At 42.5% G+C, this 24,918-nt stretch overlaps 1 protein-coding gene across 1 annotated transcript; it reads left to right on the plus strand.

The window, feature by feature from the left end:
• The first annotated feature begins 1,057 nt into the window (after nucleotides 1-1,057).
• On the plus strand, nucleotides 1,058-20,350 carry slc16a5b (solute carrier family 16 member 5b). The gene is made up of 6 exons (XM_010903483.3): nucleotides 1,058-1,445; nucleotides 5,187-5,747; nucleotides 14,358-14,498; nucleotides 15,028-15,637; nucleotides 15,818-16,074; nucleotides 18,372-20,350. Exons 2-6 carry the CDS (start codon nucleotides 5,228-5,230, stop codon nucleotides 18,644-18,646), a joined length of 1,803 nt encoding a protein of 600 aa, XP_010901785.1. The 5' UTR covers nucleotides 1,058-1,445; nucleotides 5,187-5,227; the 3' UTR covers nucleotides 18,647-20,350.
• The last annotated feature ends 4,568 nt before the right edge of the window (nucleotides 20,351-24,918 follow it).

Below are 24,918 nucleotides of genomic sequence, written 5' to 3' on the forward strand. Positions count from 1 at the left end.
TATCACACAGAGAGAAATGTGTAGAATTTAGATTTTGCCGAATCCCCATACTGACAAGTTAAATGCAATTTGTTGTTGTGCCTTTGACCATGACACTTAATCCTTATAGCTCCTGTAAGTCGTTCTGGATAAGCGCTTAGAAATACAATACATTTCCTTTTAAATAGCAACATATCTAGGGCACATTGCAGCATTTAGAATTGCTGGAAATTACCTTTAAGAGGCCTTTAAATCAAATTTCACTTAGGGCCCCTGCATGTTTACTAACATACATCATTGTTCCAAAAATCCTTTGATGATTTAGTTTGTAAAATGAGGGAGTCTTATATAATGTAGGCCCACCATATGTAAAGACCCCTGGCCTCGAACATGAACAGTGATTTTACGGTTGTATTTTAATCTCTTGAAATGAACCAACTCCTTTATACTATAGGTCTACACTTAGCCTATTGGCACCAGTGTAGAATTAAAATACTACTGAAGCAGAGCCCCAAGCTATGGCAGATGGCAATGTTTTCAGTAGCTAGCAAATTCTGTCAATAGCTGGCGGTGTTAATGATAGCTAGCTAAAATACGCTGACTCCCCTTAATTTTAATAGCTAGTTATTGCATCTAAAATGTATTTAATTTCATCGAATTGCTTATTTCCTCATGACTTACCTTCTTGATAAAATTATTATATTGCCTGGCCAATAGTTTGCGAAACTGCAACATCAGAAGTGACAGTGTGTGATCTGTCATCGTATGTGGTTGCTTGGACTGCTTTTTCTGTGAAATATGATAACAACATTTTGAGTTTCAAATGGTCAAAGACGGATACTCTATCCAATAGATTTATGGCGGTTTAGCAGCAGGTGCAAGCCCTGGCTGTTGTTCCCATGGAGACAAATGCGCAGGCAAGAAAAGAGGATACAATTATTCAAAAACCAACAACAGAAATATGCAGGGATTGAGTCAAACAGCACACACACTATGGCGTGCTGTGTATGATAATTTCGATGATTGGAATTTCTATTATTAAGTCTTTATAGAAAGTGAATACTAGACTTAAGGATTACAGTAATGACAAAGGCGGATTTCCTCAGGCGGCTCGCCTGTACCAGGTTGGATAATTCGGGATCCGTGGGAGGTTTGTCCAGTGCTGTAACTGTGCGTGATGGCGCCCCGCCAGTCAGACCGGCTAATGAAAGTTGAGAACAAGAGAGACGATTGAATCAGCCCATAAATTCACCAGGATTTGATGGGACAGCCTTTTTGAGTTGGAGAGCTGCGAGCTGACGCAAGACTGTGCAGTCGGCTATGGTCTCTGCTCACACAGCATACCGTGCGGCGCGAGACTTCAGGAGAAGATAATTTCACACGGATAAAGCTTTGTGTTGTCGCCCCGACGCGGACATGGGGAGATCATTGATCAGGCAGCACCGGTTGCCAGCGTAAATGTGAAGGTACATAATATTTACAGGGAATTCATTATGATTAGAACCCCGTTATCCAAATAATAATAGAACCCCTATGAAAAAATCTGAAAGTAATTTTTTTGACGGGCTCTTCAAGGTGTGGAAAACAATGGGATTGGTTTGGGATAGGCCTATATGATTTCAGCTTTTTGTAAACTTGTTTTACAGCCTAATCAATGTGAGCGTTGCTTGTATTTTATCTTTTTAAGATTTTTTTTTAGGTGGATTGTACAGTTGTGACTATTACAGATGTATAGCTTTGTATATTGTCTATTAAGACTTTCCATTTAATTCCAATAATATTTGTAGGTAGGGGAGTGTGGGGTAAGCTAAGCTTTGCTTACGTTTCCACAGTCAAGGGAAAAGGGGACAGAAATAAAATGTATACATTTACCTTTATTTAAGGGCATTGCCTGTCAAGTGACTATAATGCACCAATGACAAAGGGCCTTGAAAATATGACTGTTCATATTAATGTGGTCCTGTGGATCAACTTGCCCATGGTGGGGGTAAGATGATCATAGTCAAGGGGTAAGATGATCATAGTCAAGGGGTAAGATGATCATAGTCAAGGGGTAAGATGATCATAGTCAAGGGGTAAGATGATCATAGTCAAGGGGTAAGATGATCATAGTCAAGGGGTAAGTTGATCATAGTCAAGGGGTAAGATGATAATAGTCAAGGGGTAAGATGATCATAGTCAAGGGGTAAGATGATCATAGTCAAGGGGTAAGTTGATCATAGTCAAGGGGTAAGATGATAATAGTCAAGGGGTAAGATGATAATAGTCAAGGGGTAAGATGATCATAGTCAAGGGGTAAGATGATCATAGTCAAGGGGTAAGATGATAATAGTCAAGGGGTAAGATGATCATAGTCAAGGGGTAAGATGATCATAGTCAAGGGGTAAGATGATCATAGTCAAGGGGTTAGATGATCATAGTCAATAAAAATCAAAACCTGAAAAAACATCAAAACCTGAACACAATTTAGTAATTGAATAATGCATTGACCCTTTCCAAACTATCTTGCATATTTTCAGTCGTCATATAAATGTTTGAATACAAAACAGTACTATTAGATCACCAAAGTAACAACAAACAACAAAAATCTAATGATGAGTTACAGAACCAAGAGGTGGTAGACCGTAACAAAATACAGAAATACAATCGCATTGCAAATTATAAAAACCAAAATCCAAGGATGTTCCTGGGAACTGAAAGCTGTTGGCACACACTCATTGTCTACACAGAACCTTCATTAAATATCTTCATAACTGGGCAAATCAATTCCAAAGAGCCAAAGAGGAATTATTTCCTCTTTGGCCATTTGGCCAGCTATTGGCTGTATTCAAGAGTAGTATTTTACAAAGGCAGCCCAATTCTGTTCTAGTAATTTGGATGAATCAGGTCAGCTATTTGCCCGAGATTCAAATGTTGTAAAAGCAGCCAGCCATTGGTTCAACTTACCTCCGAGCCTTTGGCTTATCTTGCACCACAGCCACCACTTTTGGAAAAAGAAAAACAATGCACTTTTTTATACAGTGGCAATTCACCAACATGCATGATGTATATTGTTAGACCTGGTTAAATTTGCTTTAACAGTCATTACACCTGACATGTAAAAAAATTACTTTGACAATCCCAAAAATAAATGGTGTAAAAAGAAACTAGTTGTTTCTTCATCACTGCCAGCTGGAAATGTTGTGTTCTTCCTGAATATATGGTCACGTCGGAAAAATTAACCGTAGTCTAGATACAGGGGGTGGGTCAACTTACCCACAGGTTCATTTTACCCCACTCCCCCCTGCTTGTCAATACCAGTAATGGATGGTTAATGTGAGTTGAGAGACAGTTCTAATGTGTGAGTTCTAATGTATGCATTGGTCGAAATATAATATACACTCACCTAAAGGATTATTAGGAACACCTGTTCAATTTCTCATTAATGCGATTATCTAATCAACCAATCACATAGCAGTTGCTTCAATGCATTTAGGGGTGTGGTCCTGGTCAAGACAATCTCCTGAACTCCAGACTGAATGTCAGAATGGGAAAGAAAGGTGATTTAAGCAATTTTGAGCGTGGCATGGTTGTTGGTGCCAGACGGGCCAGTCTGAATATTTCACAATCTGCTCAGTTACTGGGATTTTCACGCACAACCATTTCTAGGGTTTACAAAGAATGGTGTGAAAAGGGAAAAACATCCAGTATGCGGCAGTCCTGTAGGTGAAAATGCCTTGTTGATGCTAGAGGTCAGAGGAGAATGGGCCGACTGATTCAAGCTGATAGAAGAGCAACTTTGACTGAAATAACCACTCGTTACAACCGAGGTATGCAGCAAAACATTTGTGAAGCCACAACACGCACAACCTTGAAGCGGATGGGCTACAACAGCAGAAGACCCCACCAGGTACCACTCATCTCCACTACAAATAGGAAAAATAGGCTACAAATTGCACAAGCTCACCAAAATTGGACAGTTGAAGACTGGAAGAATGTTGCCTGGTATGATGAGTCTCGATTTCTGTTGAGACATTCAGATGGTAGAGTCAGAATTTGGCGTGAACAGAATGAGAACATGGATCCATCATGCCTTGTTACCACTGTGCAGGCTGCTGGTGGTGGTGTAATGGTGTGGGGGATGTTTTCTTGGCACACTTTAGGCCCCTTAGTGCCAATTGGGCATCGTTTAAATGCCACTGCCTACCTGAGCATTGTTTCTGACCATGTCCATCCCTTTATGACCACCATGTACCCATCCTCTGATGGCTACTTCCAGCAGGATAATGCACCATGTCACAAAGCTCGAATCATTTCAAATTGGTTTCTTAAACATGACAATGAGTTCACTGTACTGAAATGGCCCCCACAGTCACCCAAACTCAACCCAACAGAGCATCTTTGGGATGTGGTGGAACAGGAGCTTCGTGCCCTGGATGTGCATCCCACAAATCTCCATCAACTGCAAGACGCTATCCTATCAATATGGGCCAACATTTCTAAAGAATGCTTTCAGCACCTTGTTGAATCAATGCCACGTAGAATAAAGGCAGTTCTGAAGGCGAAAGGGGGTCAAATACAGTATTAGTGTGGTGTTCCTAATAATCCTTTAGGTGAGTGTATATTTTTGACAAACATTTGCTGTAATATAGTAGATCTTTAGCCTATGAAAAGTGTACTTGAAGAAGAACATTACTTTTAATGCCCTGCTTTGTTTCTCTGAATACAATAACATTATATTCATAGTTTCAGCGGTGGTCCTCTGTTGTCTTTTGTGTACTTTATTTATTATGTTTACTTTGTATTGTCTTTCCTGCACTGCTGATAACAAATCCATTGATTAGAAAGCTGTGTGGTTGTTTTATCAAATTTCTTTAAAATGATTGCACTTACTGTACATTTTGCTGGATCAGAGCATCAGCTAAGTGTTTAAACATTGGGCTGATGCAGATGTCTTTGACAGAACTGTTTACCACACCCAGTCTTAGAAACTGCTCCACAGTAACACAACACCCTTCTCTCCCTCTAGCTTCATGTCTTCCTTCTCCCAATTTTATTTTAACTTCTCCTCCTTCCCATCCGTAACCCTCTCCTCCTCTTTCTCCCTCCTACCCAACTATTCCCCCTCATCCCTCTCACCTCCTCCCTCACCACCTCATCTCCTCACCCATTCCCCACCCTTCCGTCTCTCCCTCCCGTGTCATCCTCCCGTGTCATCCTCCACACAGGAAACAGGTCTAGCAGAACCACAAGCCGCCACCCAGGCAGAATGACAGAGGGGTTGGAGGTAGAGGTCAGACAGTCTCAGTCCCACAGGACCCAGAGGTACAGACAGAGTCAGACCCAGGAGGAAACGCTTCTACTGAGGCGGGTGAGCGAAGACGAGAATCCCCAGGGGCCCACGGGTCCTGAGGTCTGGGCCGAAGGTCCCGGAGACAGTCGAGAGGCCGAGAAGCGCAAGTCCCAGCTGTCGACAAGGTCCAGCCACAGGAGGAGCACAGGCAGTGACTCTGAGGACCAAGAGGAGGTGAACGATTCCGGCCACCACAACACACCGTTCAGAGAACCAGGGAAGGGGCTGCCCGGGCATGGGCCAGCCCAACAGATGGCCCCGGACGGGGGCTGGGGTTGGGTGGTGCTGGTGGCTACCATCCTGGTCCTGGCTCTGACGCTGGCCTTCCCCTCCTGTATTGGGATCTTCTACACAGAGCTGCAGATCGAGTTCGGCACCAGCAACACTGAAACATCCTGGGTCCCTGCTATCATGACAGCCGTGCTGCATGTTGGTGGTAGGGCGCCTTACTAATTTCTTGTCATTGCGTAACTGTAGGCACGCGCACACACACACACACACACACACACACGTGTTAGGGAGTGTCTTCTGACACAGCTGTGTGTATATCCAGAGTGGTTAAGATTGAGTGTCTTTCCCGGAGCTAGACCTGATTTCTGTGACATTGGCACTGGTTCAGGCACACACACACATGCCCCCCTGGCCTCCACACTGAGGAGTTTCCTTCCAGGCTGTGTAGGTTACAGTAAGAGGTGAGGAGTTTTGTTAACAGTGTCTGTTTGTCAGTGTTGAAACCTGCGTGTGTCCGACCCTGTGTGTGTGACTCAGCTGCCATTTGTTATTACAGGGTGGGAGCTCAGGGCCAGACTGGATAAACAGGACCAGGAGTCCATTGTTCTAGTGACCCAGTGCTTATTTATCTATCCATCGCCCTCCCTGACCTGCCTGGCCTCATGTACCTCCTCTGTCTTTCTATACAAGAGGAATATATTGTACAGGAACATTGTGATTTACGGCGATGTGATGAGTCTTGTACCATACCACAGTGGCCAAATAACCAGCACATTTTCTCAGGCTATTTACTCCAGTAAATATTAATGTCTGTGGGGTTGATCTGTCAGTTGAATTGATGAGGCATATTATCATAATATAAATTCCCGGTTGTTGGGCTCTTGAGTAAATGTCTTAATCTCAGTATCCAACTCTCCTTCCAGGGGCGCTTATCTCTGCCATGTCAGTGTGACATGCTGCTCTCTATGATGTCAGTGTGACGTGCTTCTCAACTATTTCTGTATGATGTGCTTCTTTCTATGTCTGTACGATGTGCTTCTTTCTATGTCTGTATGATGTGCTTCTCTCCTCTATGTCAGTATGATGTGCTTCTCTCTATGTCAGTATGATGTGCTTCTCTCTATGTCAGTGTGATGTGCTTCTCTCTGCTATGTCAGTCTGATGTGCTTCTCTCCACTATGTCAGTATGATGTGCTTCTCTCTGCTATGTCAGTATGATGTGCTTCTCTCTGCTATGTCAGTATGATCTGCTTCTCTCTATGTCAGTATGACTTGCTTCTCTCCACTATGTCAGTATGATGTGCTTCTCTCTGCTATGTCAGTATGATGTGCTTCTCTCTATGTCAGTATGATGTGCTTCTCTCTATGTCAGTATGATGTGCTTCTCTCCTCTATGTCAGTATTATGTGCTTCTCTCTATGTCTGTATGATGTGCTTCTCTCCTCTATGTCAGTATGATGTGCTTCTCTCTATGTCAGTATGATGTGCTTCTCTCTGCTATGTCAGTATGATGTGCTTCTCTCTATGTCAGTATGATGTGCTTCTCTCCACTATGTCAGTATGATGTGCTTCTCTCTGCTATGTCAGTATGATGTACTTCTCTCTATGTCAGTATGATGTGCTTCTCTCCGCTATGTCAGTATGATGTACTTCTCTCTATGTCAGTATGATGTGCTTCTCTCCGCTATGTCAGTATGATGTGCTCCTCTCCACTATGTCAGTATGTTGTGCTCCTCATCACTATGTCAGTATGTTTTGCTCCTCTCCTCTATGTCAGTATGTTGTGCTCCTCATCACTATGTCAGTATGTTTTGCTCCTCTCCACTATGTCAGTATGTTGTGCTTCTCTCCACTATGTCAGTATGTTGTGCTCCTCTCCACTATGTCAGTATGTTGTGCTCCTCTCCACTATGTCAGTATGATGTGCTCCTCTCCTCTATGTCAGTATGTTGTGCTCCTCTCCTCTATGTCAGTATGTTGTGCTCCTCTCCACTATGTCAGTATGTTGTTCTCCTCTCCTCTATGTCAGTATGTTGTGCTCCTCTCCTCTATGTCAGTATGTTGTGCTCCTCATCACTGTGTCAGTATGTTGTGCTCCTCTCCTCTATGTCAGTATGTTGTGCTCCTCATCACTGTGTCAGTATGTTGTGCTCCTCATCACTGTGTCAGTATGTTGTGCTCCTCTCCTCTATGTCAGTATGTTGTGCTCCTCATCACTGTGTCAGTATGTTGTGCTCCTCATCACTGTGTCAGTATGTTGTGCTCCTCTCCACTATGTCAGTATGTTTTGTTTCTCTCCACTATGTCAGTATGTTGTGCTTCTCTCCACTATGTCAGTATGTTGTGCTTCTCTCCACTATGTCAGTATGTTGTGCTCCTCTCCTCTATGTCAGTATGTTGTGCTCCTCTCCTCTATGTCAGTATGTTGTGCTCCTCTCCTCTATGTCAGTATGTTGTGCTCCTCTCCTCTATGTCAGTATGTTGTGCTCCTCTCCTCTATGTCAGTATGTTGTGCTCCTCATCATTATGTCAGTATGTTGTGCTCCTCATCACTGTGTCAGTATGTTGTGCTCCTCTCCACTATGTCAGTATGTTGTGCTTCTCTCCACTATGTCAGTATGTTGTGCTTCTCTCCTCTATGTCAGTATGTTGTGCTCCTCATCACTATGTCAGTATGTTGTGCTCCTCTCCACTATGTCAGTATGTTGTGCTTCTCTCCACTATGTCAGTATGTTGTGCTTCTCTCCACTATGTCAGTATGATGTGCTCCTCTCCACTGTCAGTATGTTGTGCTCCTCTCCTCTATGTCAGTATGTTGTGCTCCTCTCCTCTATTTCAGTATGTTGTGCTCCTCTCCTCTATGTCAGTATGTTGTGCTCCTCATCACTATTTCAGTATGTTGTGCTCCTCATCACTATTTCAGTATGTTGTGCTCCTCTCCACTATGTCAGTATGTTTTGCTCTTCTCCACTATGTCAGTATGTTTTGCTCTTCTCCACTATGTCAGTATGTTTTGCTCTTCTCCACTATGTCACTATGATATGCTTCTCTCCATTATGTATGATAACAGTATGATCATAAAATTGCTCAACATTAGATTCATTTAGTCGCACATTAACATCACACCAAGTTTGAATACTTAGCTAGACACCATTAAGCATTGTGTTAAACTGACAAAAGTTTTTTGTGAAAAGTTTACTTCCACTACAAACTGCATTAATGTACTGTATGGCTTTTGTCACTGGCCTTTTGAATAGCTTACAAGCCAGTAGTACTAGTGTCTTAATACTTGGAATAGTCATAAGACTTGAGATAATGCTAGCGAGACTGAATACTAACTTTACACTGCCAAAGTTTACCTTGTTTGAACAAAGGTAGCTGGCTACAGCTAGATATATAAAATTAACATCTGCACTTAATGGATTGTGCCTAAAAAAGCTAATAATGTTAACCTACGCTACCATTCCAAAGTTTGGGGTCACTTAAAAATGTCCTTCACAAGAAAAGCATTTTTTGTCCATTAAAATAACATAAAATTGATCAGAAACACATTGTAGACATTGTTAATGTTGTAAATGACTATTGAAGCTGGAAACTATGTTTTTAATAGAATGGGGACATCTTGTGTGCAGAGGCCCATTATCATTCACCATCACTCCTGTGTTCCAAAGGCCCGCTGTGTTTGCTAATCCAAGTTCATCATTTTAAAAGGCTATGTGATCATTAGAAAACCCTTTTGCTATTATGTTAGCACAGATGTGCTGATTAAAGAAGCAATGAAACTGGCCTTCTTTAGGTTAGTTAAGTATCTAGAGCATCAGCAGTTGTGGGTTAAATTACAGGCTCAAAATGGCCAGAAACCAATTCACAGAACAGAGCAAACGGTCTCTAACCAGAATAGAAAGAGGAGTGGGAGGCCCCGGTGCACAACTGAGCAAGAGGACAAATACATTAGAGTGTCTAGTTTGATAAACAGACGCCTCACAGGTCCTCAAATAGCAGCTTCATTTAAGTAAAACACCAGTCTCAACATCAACAGTGAAGAGGCGACTCCAGGATGCTGGCCTTCTGGGCAGAGTTCTTCCTCTGTCCAGTGTCTGTGTTCTTTTGCCTATCTCAATCTTTTCTTTTTATTGGCCAGTCTTTGCAACTCTGCCTAGGAGGCCAGTATCCTGGAGTAGCCACTTCACTGGTGAAGTTGAGACTGGTGTTTTGCAATAACTATCAATATAGCTTATATTATCTGACTTTCTCGTCAAGTGAAAAGATGAGAGCATTGTTGCAAACCCCTATGCAAGGGGTTGTGGTCTATAGTACCACAAAAAGTATGCAAGCTTTAATCCAACAGAAATAGTACACCATCCCAGCACTTTTGGCATGCTATTTCCAGCGTACTATGGTTTGGGGCATACTAATCTTCTGGCATACTATATAGTATGCATAGTATGCGATTTGAGATTCAGCCTGTCATTAGCAGACACTGTTATCCAGACCCAAGACCATAACATATAGACAGTAAGACAGATTTATTTAAATTATTAAATAATCTAGGCAGCGTTGTGTTACTTCAGTGTGCTTAAATTTCAGATTTTGCTGGTCAGAATAGCCATTCATTATGTTGTATAGTGACTGATTTGCGTTACCATGTTTCCTGTGCTTCCGCTACTGTAAATCACACGGCTGCTAAATAACTTAAACATAATTGTAAAACAACAGCTGACTTACCATTGGGCTGGATAGATTTTAAGTGGTTGTATCTGGAGTGATGGACGGGAAAACAACTGGAGGGTGGGAATGTGGAAGAGATGGGGGAGAGAGGGAAAAGAGATGGAGTGATCCACATGGGTAGGAGCAGAGAGAGGAAAGGAGAGGGGGATGACAGGAGAGATGGAGGGAGAGACAAGGGGTGGGTGGAGGGAGGGATGTAGTGGGAGATGGACCCAAGATGTAATCGAGTAATAGTCTTGAAATACTATGGCAAATCCATATCGTGGGTAAAAATATCCAGACCGATGTTGATGTGGGACAACGAGAAAAGCAGAGGCGAAGGGATGGGTTGTGGGAGGGCAACATGTAAGGACATGTTGAGGGAGGGAAAAATGGAGGGAGGGTTGGAGAGGGAGATATAGGGCCTGGGGAAAGTTCTAGAAAGACCAAGCTAGACCACATGACAGGAGCAGACGTAATCATGGCAAAGAGCAAAAACAGCCCAAGGAATGCACTCATTATTCCCACATCAAAGAAAGTATTAGGAGCTTTCAGTCCTCGGTCCTTTGAATTTCATGTTCATTCGATTCAATTAGCCTGAAATGTATTTCCTTTAGCTTTGATCAGTTTTAAGAGCCGAAAAATTATAATTCCAATAGTTTACATCAACAAATTAGTTTCAGTATTTTAACTTGATGACTTAATCATCTTTTTCTGTAGGAACATGCAACATGGTTAGTAATGTTTTTTTGGTCTTGGCCTTGGCTGTTTGCTTCAGGCAATGGCAAACATATTTGCTTGAGTGCTGCATCAAAACACCTTAACCCTTGTTGGACATTCTCCTCTGTGATTGCATTAGGGGTTTCAATCAACCCAGGCCATGTTTTGACTTGTCTTCCAGGCCTCTACCAGGCATGGACCAGCACTTGACTAGCACGGTATTCACAGTATAGATCTGTGGATTCTCTGTGAGAATGATTAGCACTGGTAAGTCTGATTAGGCTTCCCTAACTCAGTGCGTCCGCCCCTAAAACAAACATGGCTTTGAATGTTCTGTTGTGCCATATACAATGAAAAAACTGTGTTTGTTGTCCAAACTTTTCAAAACTAAATATCTACTTTATGGAAGATATACGGTATCTCACAAAAGTGATTACACCCCTCACATTTTTGCAAATATTTGATTACATCTTTTCATGTGACTACACTGAAGAAATGACACTTTGCTACAATGTAAAGTAGTGAGTGTACAGCATGTATAACATTGTAAATATGCTGTCCCCTCAAAATAACACAACACACAGACATTAATGTCTAAGCCACTGGCAACACAAGTGAGTACACCCCAAGGTGTTAAGATTTTGTGTGGCCACCATTATTTTCCAGCACTGCCTTAACCCTCTTTGGCATGGAGTTCGCCAGAGCTTCACTGGTTGCCACTGGAGTCCTCTTCCACTCCTCCATGATGACATCACAGAGATGGTGGATGTTAGAGACCTTGCGCTACTCCACCTTCCATTTGAGGATGCCCCACAGATGCTTAATAGGGTTTAGGTCTGGAGACATGCGTGGCCAGTCCATCACCTTTACCCTCAGCTTCTTTAGCAAGGCAGTGGTTGTCTTGGAGGTGTGTTTGGGGTCGTTATCATGTTGGAATACTGCCCAGCAGCCCAGTCTCCGAAGGGATGGTGATCATGCTCTGCTTCAGTATGTCACAGTACATGTTAGCATTCATGGTTCCCTCAATTAACTGTAGTTCCCCAGCACTCATGCAGCCCCAGACCATGACATTCCCACCACCATGTTTGACTGTAGGCAAGACACACTTGTCTTTGTACTCCTCACCTGGTTGCCGCCACACACACTTGACCAAATAAGTTTATCTTGGTCTCATCAGACCACAGGACATGGTTCCAGTAATCCATGTCCTTAGTCTGTTTGCGGGCTTTCTTGTGCATCATCTTTAGAAGAGGCTTCCTTCTAGGACGACAGCCATGCAGACCAATTTGATTCAGTGTGCGGGTATGGTCTGAGCACTGACAGGCTGACCCCCCACCCCTTCAACCTCTGCAGCAATGCTGGAAGCACTCATATGTCTATTTCCCAAAGACAACCTCTGGATATGACGCTGAGCATGTGCACTCAACTTCTTTGGTCGATCATGGCGAGGCCTGTTCTGAGTGGAACCTGTCCTGTTTAACCTCTGTATGGTCTTGGCCACCATGCTGCAGATCAGTTTCAGGGTCTTGGCAATCTTCTTATAGCCTATGCCATCTTTATGTAGAGCAACACTTCTTTTTTTCAGATCCTCAGAGAGTTCTTTGCCATGAGGTGCCATGTTGAACTTCCAGTGATCAGTATGAGGGACCAAATTTAACACACCTGCTCCCCATTCACACCTGGGACCTTGTAATACTAACTAGTCACATGACAACAGGGAGGGAAAATGGCTAATTGGGCCTAATTTGGACATTTTCACTTAGGGGTGTACTCACTTTTGTTGCCAACGGTTTAGACATTAATGACTGTGTGTTGTATTTTTTTGAGGGGACAGCAAGTTTACAATGTTATACAAGCTGTACACTAACTACTTTACATTGTAAAAAAAATGCGAGGGGTGTACTTACTTTTGTGAGATACTGTATATAAAAAAAGACATACCCATTGCTCACAGGTGCAAAAAATCCAGCACAAAGCCATGAAATCTCCATAGACAGACATCGGCAGGACAATGGGTCATGTTGAGGAGCTCAGTGGCTTTAAACATGGCACTCTCATAGGATGCCATCTTTGCCACAAGTCAGTTTGTGAAATTCATGACATACCAGATCTGCCCTGGTCAGCTGTAAGTGCTATAAAGTCAAGTGGAAGCGTCTTAAAGCAACAACAGCCCAGGCACAAAGCGATAGACCACGGAAACTCACAGAGCAGGGCTGCAAAGTGCTGCATCACACTCCACAGAGTTCCAAACTGCCTCTGGACAAGAACTGTGTGTCAGGAATTTCATGAGATGGGTTTCCATGGCCAAGCAGCTGTACACAAGCCACACATCAACATGTGCAATGTCAAGCGTCGGTTGGAGTGGTTGAAGGAACTGGATATTGACCCATTTTTGATAAATTACAAAAAGTCAATTAATTAATGTAACATGAATTTAATATCTAAAGAGAGTATTACAATTACAGTAAAAGTATCAAAGATAAAAGTTCTCTGTAGATTCAAGATGCAAGCAGAAGGGTGGACAATGCAAGAGAGAGCTTCCCCAAACCCAGCTCCAGTTTATATCCCAAAACTAGTCCTAAAGAATAGACCCCTTACCAATTATGGACACATTCCGATCTTATCTGGGATCATCTCATAAGACAGAATGGTGTTATCTTGAGAAGCAAGCAAGCTTCTCACGCAAGCAAGCTAGACAATAACAAGCAAACCTTTATGTCCTTGCATTCACACCTTACATAAACATTGCTTACTAGGACAGAAGTCAAGTACATGGGTGTATACATGTCTATACTAAATTATGTAGAATCATTGAATATGTAAATAAACGTAGAATTTACATTTTTCGGTTCCTTCAATGTAAAGCAAGCCTCCCTGGACTCTGGAGCAGTGGACACGTGTTATCTGGAGAACTACCCGCTGTATGTCTAAACATGGGCAGCCATTTTGAATCCTTCTTGTGGAAAAATAACTATCCCAGTGAAAAGACTAAATGAACTCAAACAGCTGAATTACACATCAGAAGCAGATAAAACAGAAACGCAATGTTTCTGGGGAGAGACAGGCAACTGATAAGCGATAAAGCCTGTTGCTATGGATGGGGAAATTTTCCCATACACTTTTGGGTTAACAAAGCCAATGTCTAGCTTTGAGCCAACAGGCTTCCTGAGCATTCCGAGCTAGTTTCTTTTGCACGAGATGGGTTTCAGCAGCTGTTTTTAGCATGTTTCTGGAGAGTGAAAATGAATGGCATCCGGTCATATTTCCACAGACTATTGTTCAATATCCATTGATGCGTGGATGCTAATTAGGATAATCTGTTAGGCATTGTGATGTTTTTGGTGCATGTTTATACGCTCACAGTCTCCTTGTTTTCCTGTCTCTGCAGGCCCGCTGTGCAGTGTGCTGGTGGAACGCTTTGGCTGCCGAGTCACAGTGATGGTGGGCGGGGTTCTGAGTGGACTGGGCATGGTGGTCAGCGCCCTGGCCAGAACCATTACTGAGCTCTACGTCACCAGCATAATCGCAGGTCAGTGGTCTTAGACGGTCATACCAGTACTGTATCCACTGTCTAAATCAAGGGCTTTTCAAAACTGGACTTCAAGGTAAAGAGGACTGCTGTTTTCATTCTGTCCTTATAGATAGGGACCAGGAAAAACCAAATGGAATGGACAGTACCTTCATGGTTCTTTGTTTGTTTGGTGACATCTGCAGCCTGAAATTCTTGACTAGATAGTCAGTGACATTTGTGAATCAATCAAACCCCTAGTCAAAAAGAAATCCATTAGTACTCAATAGATGTGAGTCAGGATTTAAATTGATGATCGAAGACAGTCCTGGAGTCTATGACACATTGTTAGTAATCATTAGGGTTTGCAGAATTCTGGTAACTGTTTGTAAACAGAAAAAACAGTTTGTAAACAGAGTCCCCGCATTTGGCACAGATAAGCAGGAAATCCAGGAACACTCCAACCGGTATTTCAGGAAAACCTTATACAGTAATGTTCACAACCTAATGATCATCCCCAGTAACTCTGCTGTTCTACCTTGCTTCACAGGGTTGGGTTTTTGTCTGTCTTTCCAGCCCTCTGTCACCATGATGGGGCACTACTTTGTCCGACGGCGTGCTTTCGCCAACGCCCTGTCGTCCACCGGCACGGCCCTGGGACTGAGCACTTTACCCCTGTTGGCCAACTTCTTGCTGGCCCAATTTGGCTGGAGAGGTAGCTTCCTGGTCCTGGGAGGGGTACTGTTGAACTGCTGTGTGTGTGGGGCTGTCATGAGACCCCTTGGGGCCAATCACGGAGGTCAGAGGGCATTGACACAACCGCAAGAAGCTGCGAGCAAACAACCAATCAGCTGTCCTCCGAATCCAGAGAAAGAGGGGTTTAAAGTGAGATTAAGGACGACAGTTAGCGACCTTGCAGTATTCTTAAAGAGACACCTGGCCTTTGACCTGTTGGTCAGTAACGCTCGTTACCGTGCTTACGCCCTGGGTGTGACGTGGATGATGCTGGGTTTTGTAGTCCCACTGGTCTACCTGGTTCCATACGCTACGGCCAACGGTATGGATCAAGACAGAGCTGCTCTCCTCATGGCCATACTGGGGCTAGTCAACATTGCCGTGAGACCCGTGGCGGCCCTGCTCTTCGGCCTGCCGCGCTTCAGGTACGGGCAGAGAGGAAGTGGCTAGAAGTGGGTCACAAACCAGACCTGTGGTTCAGCAACCTAAAGCTAATGTTTGATATATAGTTGGATATATATACCCATTCTGTTGAATGGGTGTGTCCAACCTGTTGATTGGTACTGTGTATATATTTCTTTTGGTGTTCTTCTTCTACCTCTCAGGGGCAGTGGTTGCTTTGTGTATGTGTTCGCCGCCGCGCTACTCGTCAACGGCCTGAGTAACGGTATCTGCGGCGCGGCCGCCACCTTCCCGATGCTACTGGCCTACGTGGTGATCTTCGGGCTGTCCATGTCTGTGATTGGCTCTCTGCTCTTCACCGTGCTCATGGAAACCGTGGAGATGAGCCGGTTCCCTTCCGCCCTGGGCCTCATCAGCATGCTGGAGAGCGGGACACTCTTGATCGGGCCACCACTCGCAGGTACACCCGCGTTTGTGTCTTTGCACCTTTCAATGGGTGTCTCTTTCAGAATATCTCCGTACAATATGTTTGGTGCTTTATGTTTTCATCGGCCAGTTTCACGGACACAGATTAAGCCCGGTCCTGGGCAAAAAATCAAGCCCAGAGGAAATCTCGATTGAGCTTGATTTTTTTTTTTTTTCAGGTCAAGGCTTAATCCTGTCCATAAGACAGTTTAATTTAATTACATTTTGTTTAACCGTTTAATATGTTTAATTTCGTAGAGGTTATTTTTTATTTTCTTTTTACCAGGTGAGTATGCTTAAGAACACATTTTCATTGCCTGCAACGACCTGGGAAAAGTTAGGGTCAACTGTCTTACTCAGGGACAGAACAACAGTTTTCAGCTGGCAAGGGGATTACTGGCCTAACACTCTGGACCACTAAGCTACCCTGCCTTCCACATTTCAAATAGAGATCGAGTAGTGAGGGTGCTGAATTACTGCCGGGATTGGACCCCATGCTGTACCAGTACATTTGCCTCAGAAGCAACAGCTTACCACCAGCCCAGCCCTTCCTAATCTTTCATCTTATCTGGGTGCTCTTTGTCAAGTGTACAAAATCAAAAAGTCATGCTCAGTTTAAACTAGTTACCATTTCTGGTCAGTAGGTTCTTGCCATAACAACAGTGGTGTATTGAGTTCCCTAACAATTTTTTGTGAAACATTTTGGTCAACAGATGATAAAAGAACAAAACAGTTTTGTTCCATTTAGTGTAAGCACACCTATTAAGCCCACATACCCTTTAAACCCACTTTCGTCTTTGGATTCAGATAAAAAAAAGTGTGACGTTTAATGTCGCTACCAATATATCTGCTTGTTACATCCATGTACCTTTCTATTTTTGGGCAGTCAGATTTGCCATTAATGGATCAATAAATGTTACCACCACCAATCTGGTGGGTTCCTTGAGCTCGTAGAGTTTGCTTACCGCTGAGCAGCACCAATTAGCTATGCCCTCACTAGGTTACTGATGGATAATGCGTTTAGTTTAGTTGGAAATCTTATATTCTAGTTGAATTCCAAGGCCAAACAAAAGTAGATGCTAAGTTTATGTTTCTATGATCAGTTGCAATACTTCAGGTGTTTCATAGATTATGAACAACATTTCTTTCAATCATTTCAATAACAATGACATGTGTAACAGTAAATCAGGCGATAGGCTTATTTAGAACACCACAGGCTTAATACACTTGGTACTGTACCTATTACACCCATCTGGACATGTTACATATTGTATCAAATATCTTAACTCAACATAAAAAAGTAATGAAACCTCAAATGACAGATTCATCTTTATTTTTTATCTCTACTTAACTATGAAAAGAAATCGGAACAACAGATATGTCTAAACATTTTGGGATTTTGGTGGGCTTAATTGGGTACATTTACCCTACTTCTGTTGACAAAAACATTTTGCAACTAAAACCTTTCTTTGGCGGAATGAGTTCTCCACAGGTGTTGGTGTGTTTGGTGAGGAGAGTAGATAAGGTGCATGGAGGTTAGGGTTCATTTAGAGGTTTGCCCAGTGTGAACTTGTTATGTTATGTGAGAACTAAGGACGGTTCAGATTTCGTTACAGGGAAACGGAACGTTCTGTCTTCCTAGTTGCCTACGTCAGAGACGCAGGCTTGGGTGCTCTGTTCTCCACAGCTGGTGTGTGTTTGCGTGGGTGTTATGGTCTGGATAATCAGTGGCTCTGTCCTGTTGTCTGCAACTATTCATCTGCCTAAGGCTCTGTCCATGAGTCAGCAACTATTTCTCAGCCCAAAGACACAACCCCAGGCAGGCGTGCTTGTGTTTCTGTTTATGTGTGTATAGGTGTTTGGGTGCATGCATGCCTGTGTTTTCAGAGAAATGGGCGAGTTAGGTTAATATGTCCCGGTTGAACAACCAAGGTTGACTCTAGTTTACATTGTCATGGAAACTCAAATGTCAGTGTCTGCTGGTGGGAGCCCAGTGAGCCCAGTACTCAGTGGGTCTTGGCAAAGCTGTGCTGTGCTGAAGATTCCAGTTCAGATGAATATGTGCTCACAATAGGACACATACTGCCACCCTAAAATAACTGCGACCAGGATAGCATCACCTGCCGTTGTGGACAGCATTCTAGGAAATGCCAATGAGCCAAAACTCTTCCCAACAAATGTCCGCATGTAGAACAAAAAGGAAATATTTTATTTTGTGGGGTCCCGTACCATGGTTAAAATATAGGTGTCACTGCATTTCTATCCTAACTGCTTCCTGCCCTTTCTTTTCAGGCATGTTGGTGGATAGCACAGGCCAGTATTCATACGTGTTCTACGCCTGCTGCGCGACCGTTTCCTCGTCCGGCCTCTTCCTAATTGGCGCCTTCTACTTCCTGGACCGACAGAAAATCAGAGAGAAGAAGAGAGAAGAGAAGAAGAAACAAGCTGCTCCTCTTATCTACCAGCATAAGCCTGGTATCATCCTAGTGCCCGGCTGCCGGTTCAGTCATGTGCCTTCCGCTCTGGGAGAGAGGGCAGCGTCAAACAGCGACGTCTCTCACGTGTGACACAAAGGTGCCATGTCTTGTTTTTAATAATCCCACAGCAACAGGAAATGAGAATTGTTGAGAGGATTATAATTCATTTTTAATGAATACCCTTTTTTTGCGAAGGGGTTTACACATTTTTTCATTAGGGCCAATTGAGTCTGACATTTTAAAGTGGAAATTACAAACTTTAGAAGCCGTTTTAAACCTTTAATACACCACAACTATGCATTTCCCGCTGTGAAGGAAAATTCTAGCAACAACAGGTGGATCAAATTTAGATACGGTGTCTGTACCAATAGAGTAGGGGTAGTGGTAAAACTGTAAAAAATGTAAAACTGGTCATGGGTCAGTTTTACATTTTTCTCAGTAATAATTACGGTTTGGATTGGGGGAGGAAAGCTGATCCTCAGTCTATATTTAGGGGAAATGTCATCCCAGAGCTGCTAACACAGACATATGCTTGGCATTTAATTACTCACAGAATCACTATCATCAATCAATGAGTTATGCAGTGTTTTAGTGCCTGCCGTTTAATGCCTTCTGAAGGCTGAACTCCGAGATGACACTGTATTACTGTATTAGTCTAAGATGACCCAATGTAGCAGGCATAAAATGCCTAACCTGAGAGTGCCCATGTCCGATTTACTGGGAAAAATCAGTCTAAGTTGAAGACACTGTAACCCTAAAAAGTGTATCTTTCACATTACCAAAGCCTCCAAGGTTTAGGGTGTGGGTCATAGAGTCACAGGGTCCAGAACCATTCGAGCCCCATTGGTCTGAGGCACTGCCTCACAGGACAGATACATCAGTGTGGCCAGGTGCTCTAATTCTGGTTGCACCCAACTGACAAAGCCCTCAGGGGGAACAGGAGAGTGCGACGCAAATTGTCTCAGCGCTGCCTTGGGTGTGTGGATGTCAGACAGAGCTGCCTTTTCAGGCCACACTCCTTGTGGCAGGTCGGGGTACCTTTGAGCTCGATCGTGGCTGTTGGCCGGGGAGTTCATTTACCTCCAGCGCCCCTGTACTGCCGAAAAACATCCTTGTTCAGCTAACCATATGACAAAAAGCGTTTGTGATAAAGTAGGATAGAATTATATATTTTAGAATTATATTATAAAATGTCCTTCTGTCGATTTAATATAGTGTACTGTATCTAACTCTTACACACACTCAGTCATATGCTAACTCCCTTTCTTGACACAGTAAACATCATCTATTCTATTTCTGTCAACAGACAATAAATATTTTTGTTTTGATACATAGACAAACAAGGCTTTATTACACAACATTCCCTCTTCCTTTCAGTCACTGAGCTAAACTTGTTCTTTGGAAATACAACCATACCGTAAAAGCAAACCAAGTCTTAACATGTCTTTTTTTTTAAGCTTTCATAATGAGCTCTCTCTAATAGACGCTGGAGGGCTGTGTTACTCACGGATTGCTGCATTTGTTCCGGGTAACGTTTTATGGCTTTTGGCTGTTTGCTTGTAAGAGGTCATGGTTGGTTGTACACTGTCACCCAGACAACACGTAACATGGTTATGAATGTATTCCACTACCTTGCTGAATGAAAGTACATCCACTGTATGATTTCTCTGATGCCTTGATAAAAACAACACCATAGCCTTATGTATAAAAGGATAGACATTTTGTAGACCAGTCATAACTTATTTCTTTAAAATGGAACGTTTATAGATGATTAAACATTTTCTATGACACTAAGTTGTCTGTGTGTTTCACCTTTATCACCTTGAATTGGGATGTACATGTTTATAGTAATCAATTCAGCCAACTGCCAAAGTTACCTAAGAAGTTAATAGTTAATTTGGGCTCATTGTTAAACGTGGCCTTTATTTACAGATCATAAGAGAGGAGATGTGTGATTGTGGTTTTGCTTTCCTGTTATGAGAGAGAAAAAATAAGCCTCACATTGAAGTCACATGGAGATTATTTTCTTTAATGTTTTGGTTTCTGGTCATATTATTCTAAGGTCCATGTCCAGTGAAAGCCTTAACCAATCAACCAGATTGTCAGAGATCTGCTCCTGATGGATGGGGAGGTTGTAGCTTGAGAGTAGAAAGTAAATGTACTAATTCAGCCTAAGTTATCACAGCTTGCTTTCACCACTGTGGCCAATTCTGGGGTTAACGCATCATGCCAAAATCGTGGAGGTGGAATTAGTGTGCAGCCACCTAATTTACATACACTGAGTATAGCTGGGGGAACTTGCTTTGCGAACTTACACAGTAGAACTTACTGTCATAAATATCCACAACAAACCGTTTTTATGTTTACCATGTACAGTGTTTGTACATTAGTGTTTTCAGCCCTTGGGATTTGTTGGTGCTGCTTTCTTCATAATTTGCCTTAATATCCCACAGGAGCCACTTTACTTATGCTTAACTGGTCACTTTTGTTATATTGTCATACTGGCTTATAAACCTTAGCATGTATACATAACCGTTTATGAAGCAAATGATTGTCTTTGTAACTAAAGTGGAGAGGTGGAATGTGGGCAGAGGCCTTGGCAAAACGGAAGAAAACACCTCCACCCACCATTGAGAAGAGCAAAAGAAGACCACATACAAAATGACAGGGTCCGGAGGATGAGAAATATTCGGCAAGGCACAGTGGAATTAGAAGAAAAAAACAACCAGCTCCAGTAAAACAACCAAGGTGAATCAGAAGAAAAGCAATGCAGACGGGGCTTTCACAACCACCTTCCTAGATGGTCTAGAAATAGTGACTGAAGGGGGTGAGAGAGAGGACCACGACCTAAGCAAGGAAGAGCTCATAATGGTTGTTTGCTCACTGGGGAGAAAGGGAGCCAGACTTCCCAATGAAGGGAACCAGACTTCCCAATGAAGGGAGCCAGACTTCCCAATGAAGGGAGCCAGACTTCCCAATGAAGGGAGCCAGACTTCCCAATGAAGGGAACCAGACTTCCCAATGAAGGGAGCCAGACTTCCCAATGAAGGGAACCAGACTTCCCAATGAAGGGAGCCAGACTTCCCGATGAAGGGAGCCAGACTTCCCGATGAAGGGAACCAGACTTCCCGATGAAGGGAACCAGACTTCCAGATGAAGGGAGACAGACTTCCTGAAGGAGATCAGGGCACAGGGACTCTCCAACCCGGTAAACAACATCCACGAGACAGACAGGAAAGCCTGCTACCTTGAAAGATACTCTGCCACTCTGTCAGAACCATTAATCCCACTGCCGGTATCCCCACCAGCGTACAAGGAGTGGCCAAACTTTGCCTTCAGGATAGGTTGACACACAGCTGGCCGATAACGTGGGAAGTGCAAGGTGAGACATATTTCAGAGGGGATTTTCACGGTTGCCACCCCAATAAGATATTAATCCACAGATGACACAGCGCAGACTGAGAGCTGCACCCAAAGCAGGTCTGGGACCAGGTCTGTTCCGTCTTCCTCCTCCAATAGGCTGCTAACCCTTCCCCAATTGAAAGAGTCAGCATTACCTGCCAATACAGTTGGTTAGAACAGATCATGTTCAATGAATGGCAAAATAAAATGGAGTTGGTTTGGGTCAAGGGTATCATACATTGGCAAGTCCCTAGAAAACAAACACCATCAGTCTTAGATAAGAAGTATTGTCTTCTGTTAAACTATCCATTTAAAGGTAGTGTGCGCCCTCTACTGGGAAGAATGACCTTCACATGCAAGTTGTAATCCCTTTTTTTTACCTAATCTCTTTAGAGCCTGCCCACTAGACCTGGAGCAAGAAAAAAAAGTCCAAAAGTAGACTTATGAATAGCTTCTGTTAAAACATTGCATACGATGATATCAAAAGTGTAATTATTTGAATAAAATCCATCAAGAACTACATTTTGGATTATCGTATTTGAAAGCTGGTTGAACCATGTCGTGTCTAGCCTTCAAATTAATGCATTGAAGATAAAACTGTGATAAGATTAGCTTCCTGACTTTCATATGATACTTACAGAATGAGGGCATGTCTTTCAATGACTGGAAATGACACTGCTTGGAAGCAACAACTGTGACAATTTCCTTTTCAGAAACATGTTTTTCCAATTGGTTTTTACACAGATTGTTCCACGCAACTTCTGTTTGGTCTTGGCTACAACATACAGGGTTCAATGTGATTGTCTTGGCATAGAAAAGTGTTTTTCCCCGTATCCATTATCAGTTTCTCCTCTGAAAGCGAAGTCTTGTGACCTGAAAGAATAATATAGAGAGAGGCCATATTTGTTTTAAAAACAGTCTGCTGTTTCCAAGGGCTCTTGAGAGAACAGCTGAGTGAAGTAAACTCAGAAACCCACTTGTTAGTATTTATTTTTTACAATTCATGTTAAAATATATTTTACACTTTGCCCAAAACTTGACCACCATAGAACACAGATGTTGAAAAGTACACATCTGTAACTCAATACACCACAACACAAGTACACGTTTTCTAACAGAAACTCCCCATGGGATGTCAAGACCTAGCTCTCCTGCTGGTCTCCTGGGCCTGAAGAGAGACAGTCTGGATTTGGAGGCACAATACTCTTCCCGGGAATACGCTACCTGAAGATCACATCGTACTAATGACTATGGAAGTGAAACCAGCTTTTGCCGCTTGTCTCCTGATCTCAATTTGCATAAGCTAATTTGCATCTCAGGCGGCTTTCCAGTACCTGCCTGACTGCGTTATGCTGGCGGCTAGCCGCTGAAAAGAGGGCGGGCGCTTTAGTCTGCTGTATCTGCTTGTGTTGCCATTTTCTTCCAAAAGAGATGCTATTGTGTCCCTTTTCTTCTTGTACTGATTATTTGATTTATTTTAATATTGTTAAATCTTAGTGTACAGAATTTTGGTCAACATTGGTAGTTTATAAATAAAATAGACTTTGACCATTGCTTGTGTAAAGGACCTTTGTGTAGACATGTACAGTAAACTTATGAACTTAGAACTTATGGCCATTTTTCACTCCATGGTACCAGCTCAACTTGATCTATAGCCTCGACTTTAATGCTTCATGGGGGACAGTTCTTTACTGTGTTTAAACACTGCCGTGTTTGGAAATGGCGCTATAGTAGCGAATTGCACATGTAAGTCATGACCATGAGGCTATGAGTAAGAACGCCATTTGGATTCCACGCTGTTGTACCTTCCAAACTAGAACATTAATTTTAGCGACTTGGTTCTTTCGTCAACTCTTGTTCAAAGTGTATAAGCTATATAATCTAAATTGGACAATACAACAAGTGGATTTACTCATTGTTTTATTACAATTTGATGAACTCCCGAAACAAACGAAGATTAAGGATTTTTTGGATATCAGAACTAAAATTGTTGAACGCCGATCCTACATAGCTATGGTGAGTTCTGTTCCATTATAAATAACTAGCGTTAAGTGTTGTTAGGTTACTGAGTAAGAACGTAATTACTGTTTTGTATTAAACAAGGACTGTTTACAATATTCTATTAACATTCAAGGATGACTGTGTGGCAGCAGTTCCACGCCAGGTATGTGAATTACATGTTGATCTCGTAATTGCTGCAATGTTTACTTGGTTTCACCATATTTACCTGTTCACCAACTTTTATGTTTATTTTTAGCTCTGCACATGACGGTAAGAATGAATATTTTGGTGGACACTGCGATTTGAGTTCTGACTGTAAAATAACCAGATATTTATGACTGAATAATTAACTGTCTGTATTTACATTCAGAACATTTGGAGATCAAGCGGCTGACTGAAGAGAAGGTCGAGCTGAGGGCACAGCTGTCTCTACAATCAGGTAAAAACAAGACTATAGTTACACTAGCATCTTGTCTTAATGAAATTGCCTAAACGTGAGCCCTTAACTGAAATGCAATACTGTACAGCCTTTCTGAAATTACATGTATATGACAGTTTTGTTTATTTCACTATTAAGCTATTGACATTTCATTGTGCTTTTTAGCTTCTAAAAATGTCTGACTGAAAAGAATGTCAAGCTGAGGGCACAGCTGCCTCTACAATCAGGTAAAAACAAGACTATAGTTGCGCTAGCATGTTGTCTTCATGAAACATTTAATTTGTCTTGAATGTCATGCAATTCTCAAAATCATGTCAGACCATTTAAGTACAATATCTGATTACTTGATTACAGGAGCCATAAGGAAAAATCTTTCCAACCGGGATGCCACTGATGAGGCTGTCCAGATGAATGACATCTCCAGCACAACCAATATTGCTGCTAAGCTGTAGTTCTGTAGCCTATTTCTTATTTATTTCTACTGCTGCTATGTACAGTGTTATATATGATTGCATTATCC

Source organism: Esox lucius, chromosome 11 (assembly GCF_011004845.1).
Source record: "Esox lucius isolate fEsoLuc1 chromosome 11, fEsoLuc1.pri, whole genome shotgun sequence".
Lineage (NCBI taxonomy): Eukaryota > Metazoa > Chordata > Actinopteri > Esociformes > Esocidae > Esox > Esox lucius.

Coding starts and splice junctions, on each gene's coding strand:
- slc16a5b (XM_010903483.3), top strand. CDS start 5,228: ATGACAGAGGGGTTGGAGGTAGAGGTCAGACAGTCTCAGTCCCACAGG. Junction 5,748..14,357: donor AGCCGTGCTGCATGTTGGTG/GTAGGGCGCCTT, acceptor CTGTCTCTGCAG/GCCCGCTGTGCAGTGTGCTG. Junction 14,499..15,027: donor CGTCACCAGCATAATCGCAG/GTCAGTGGTCTT, acceptor CTTGCTTCACAG/GGTTGGGTTTTTGTCTGTCT.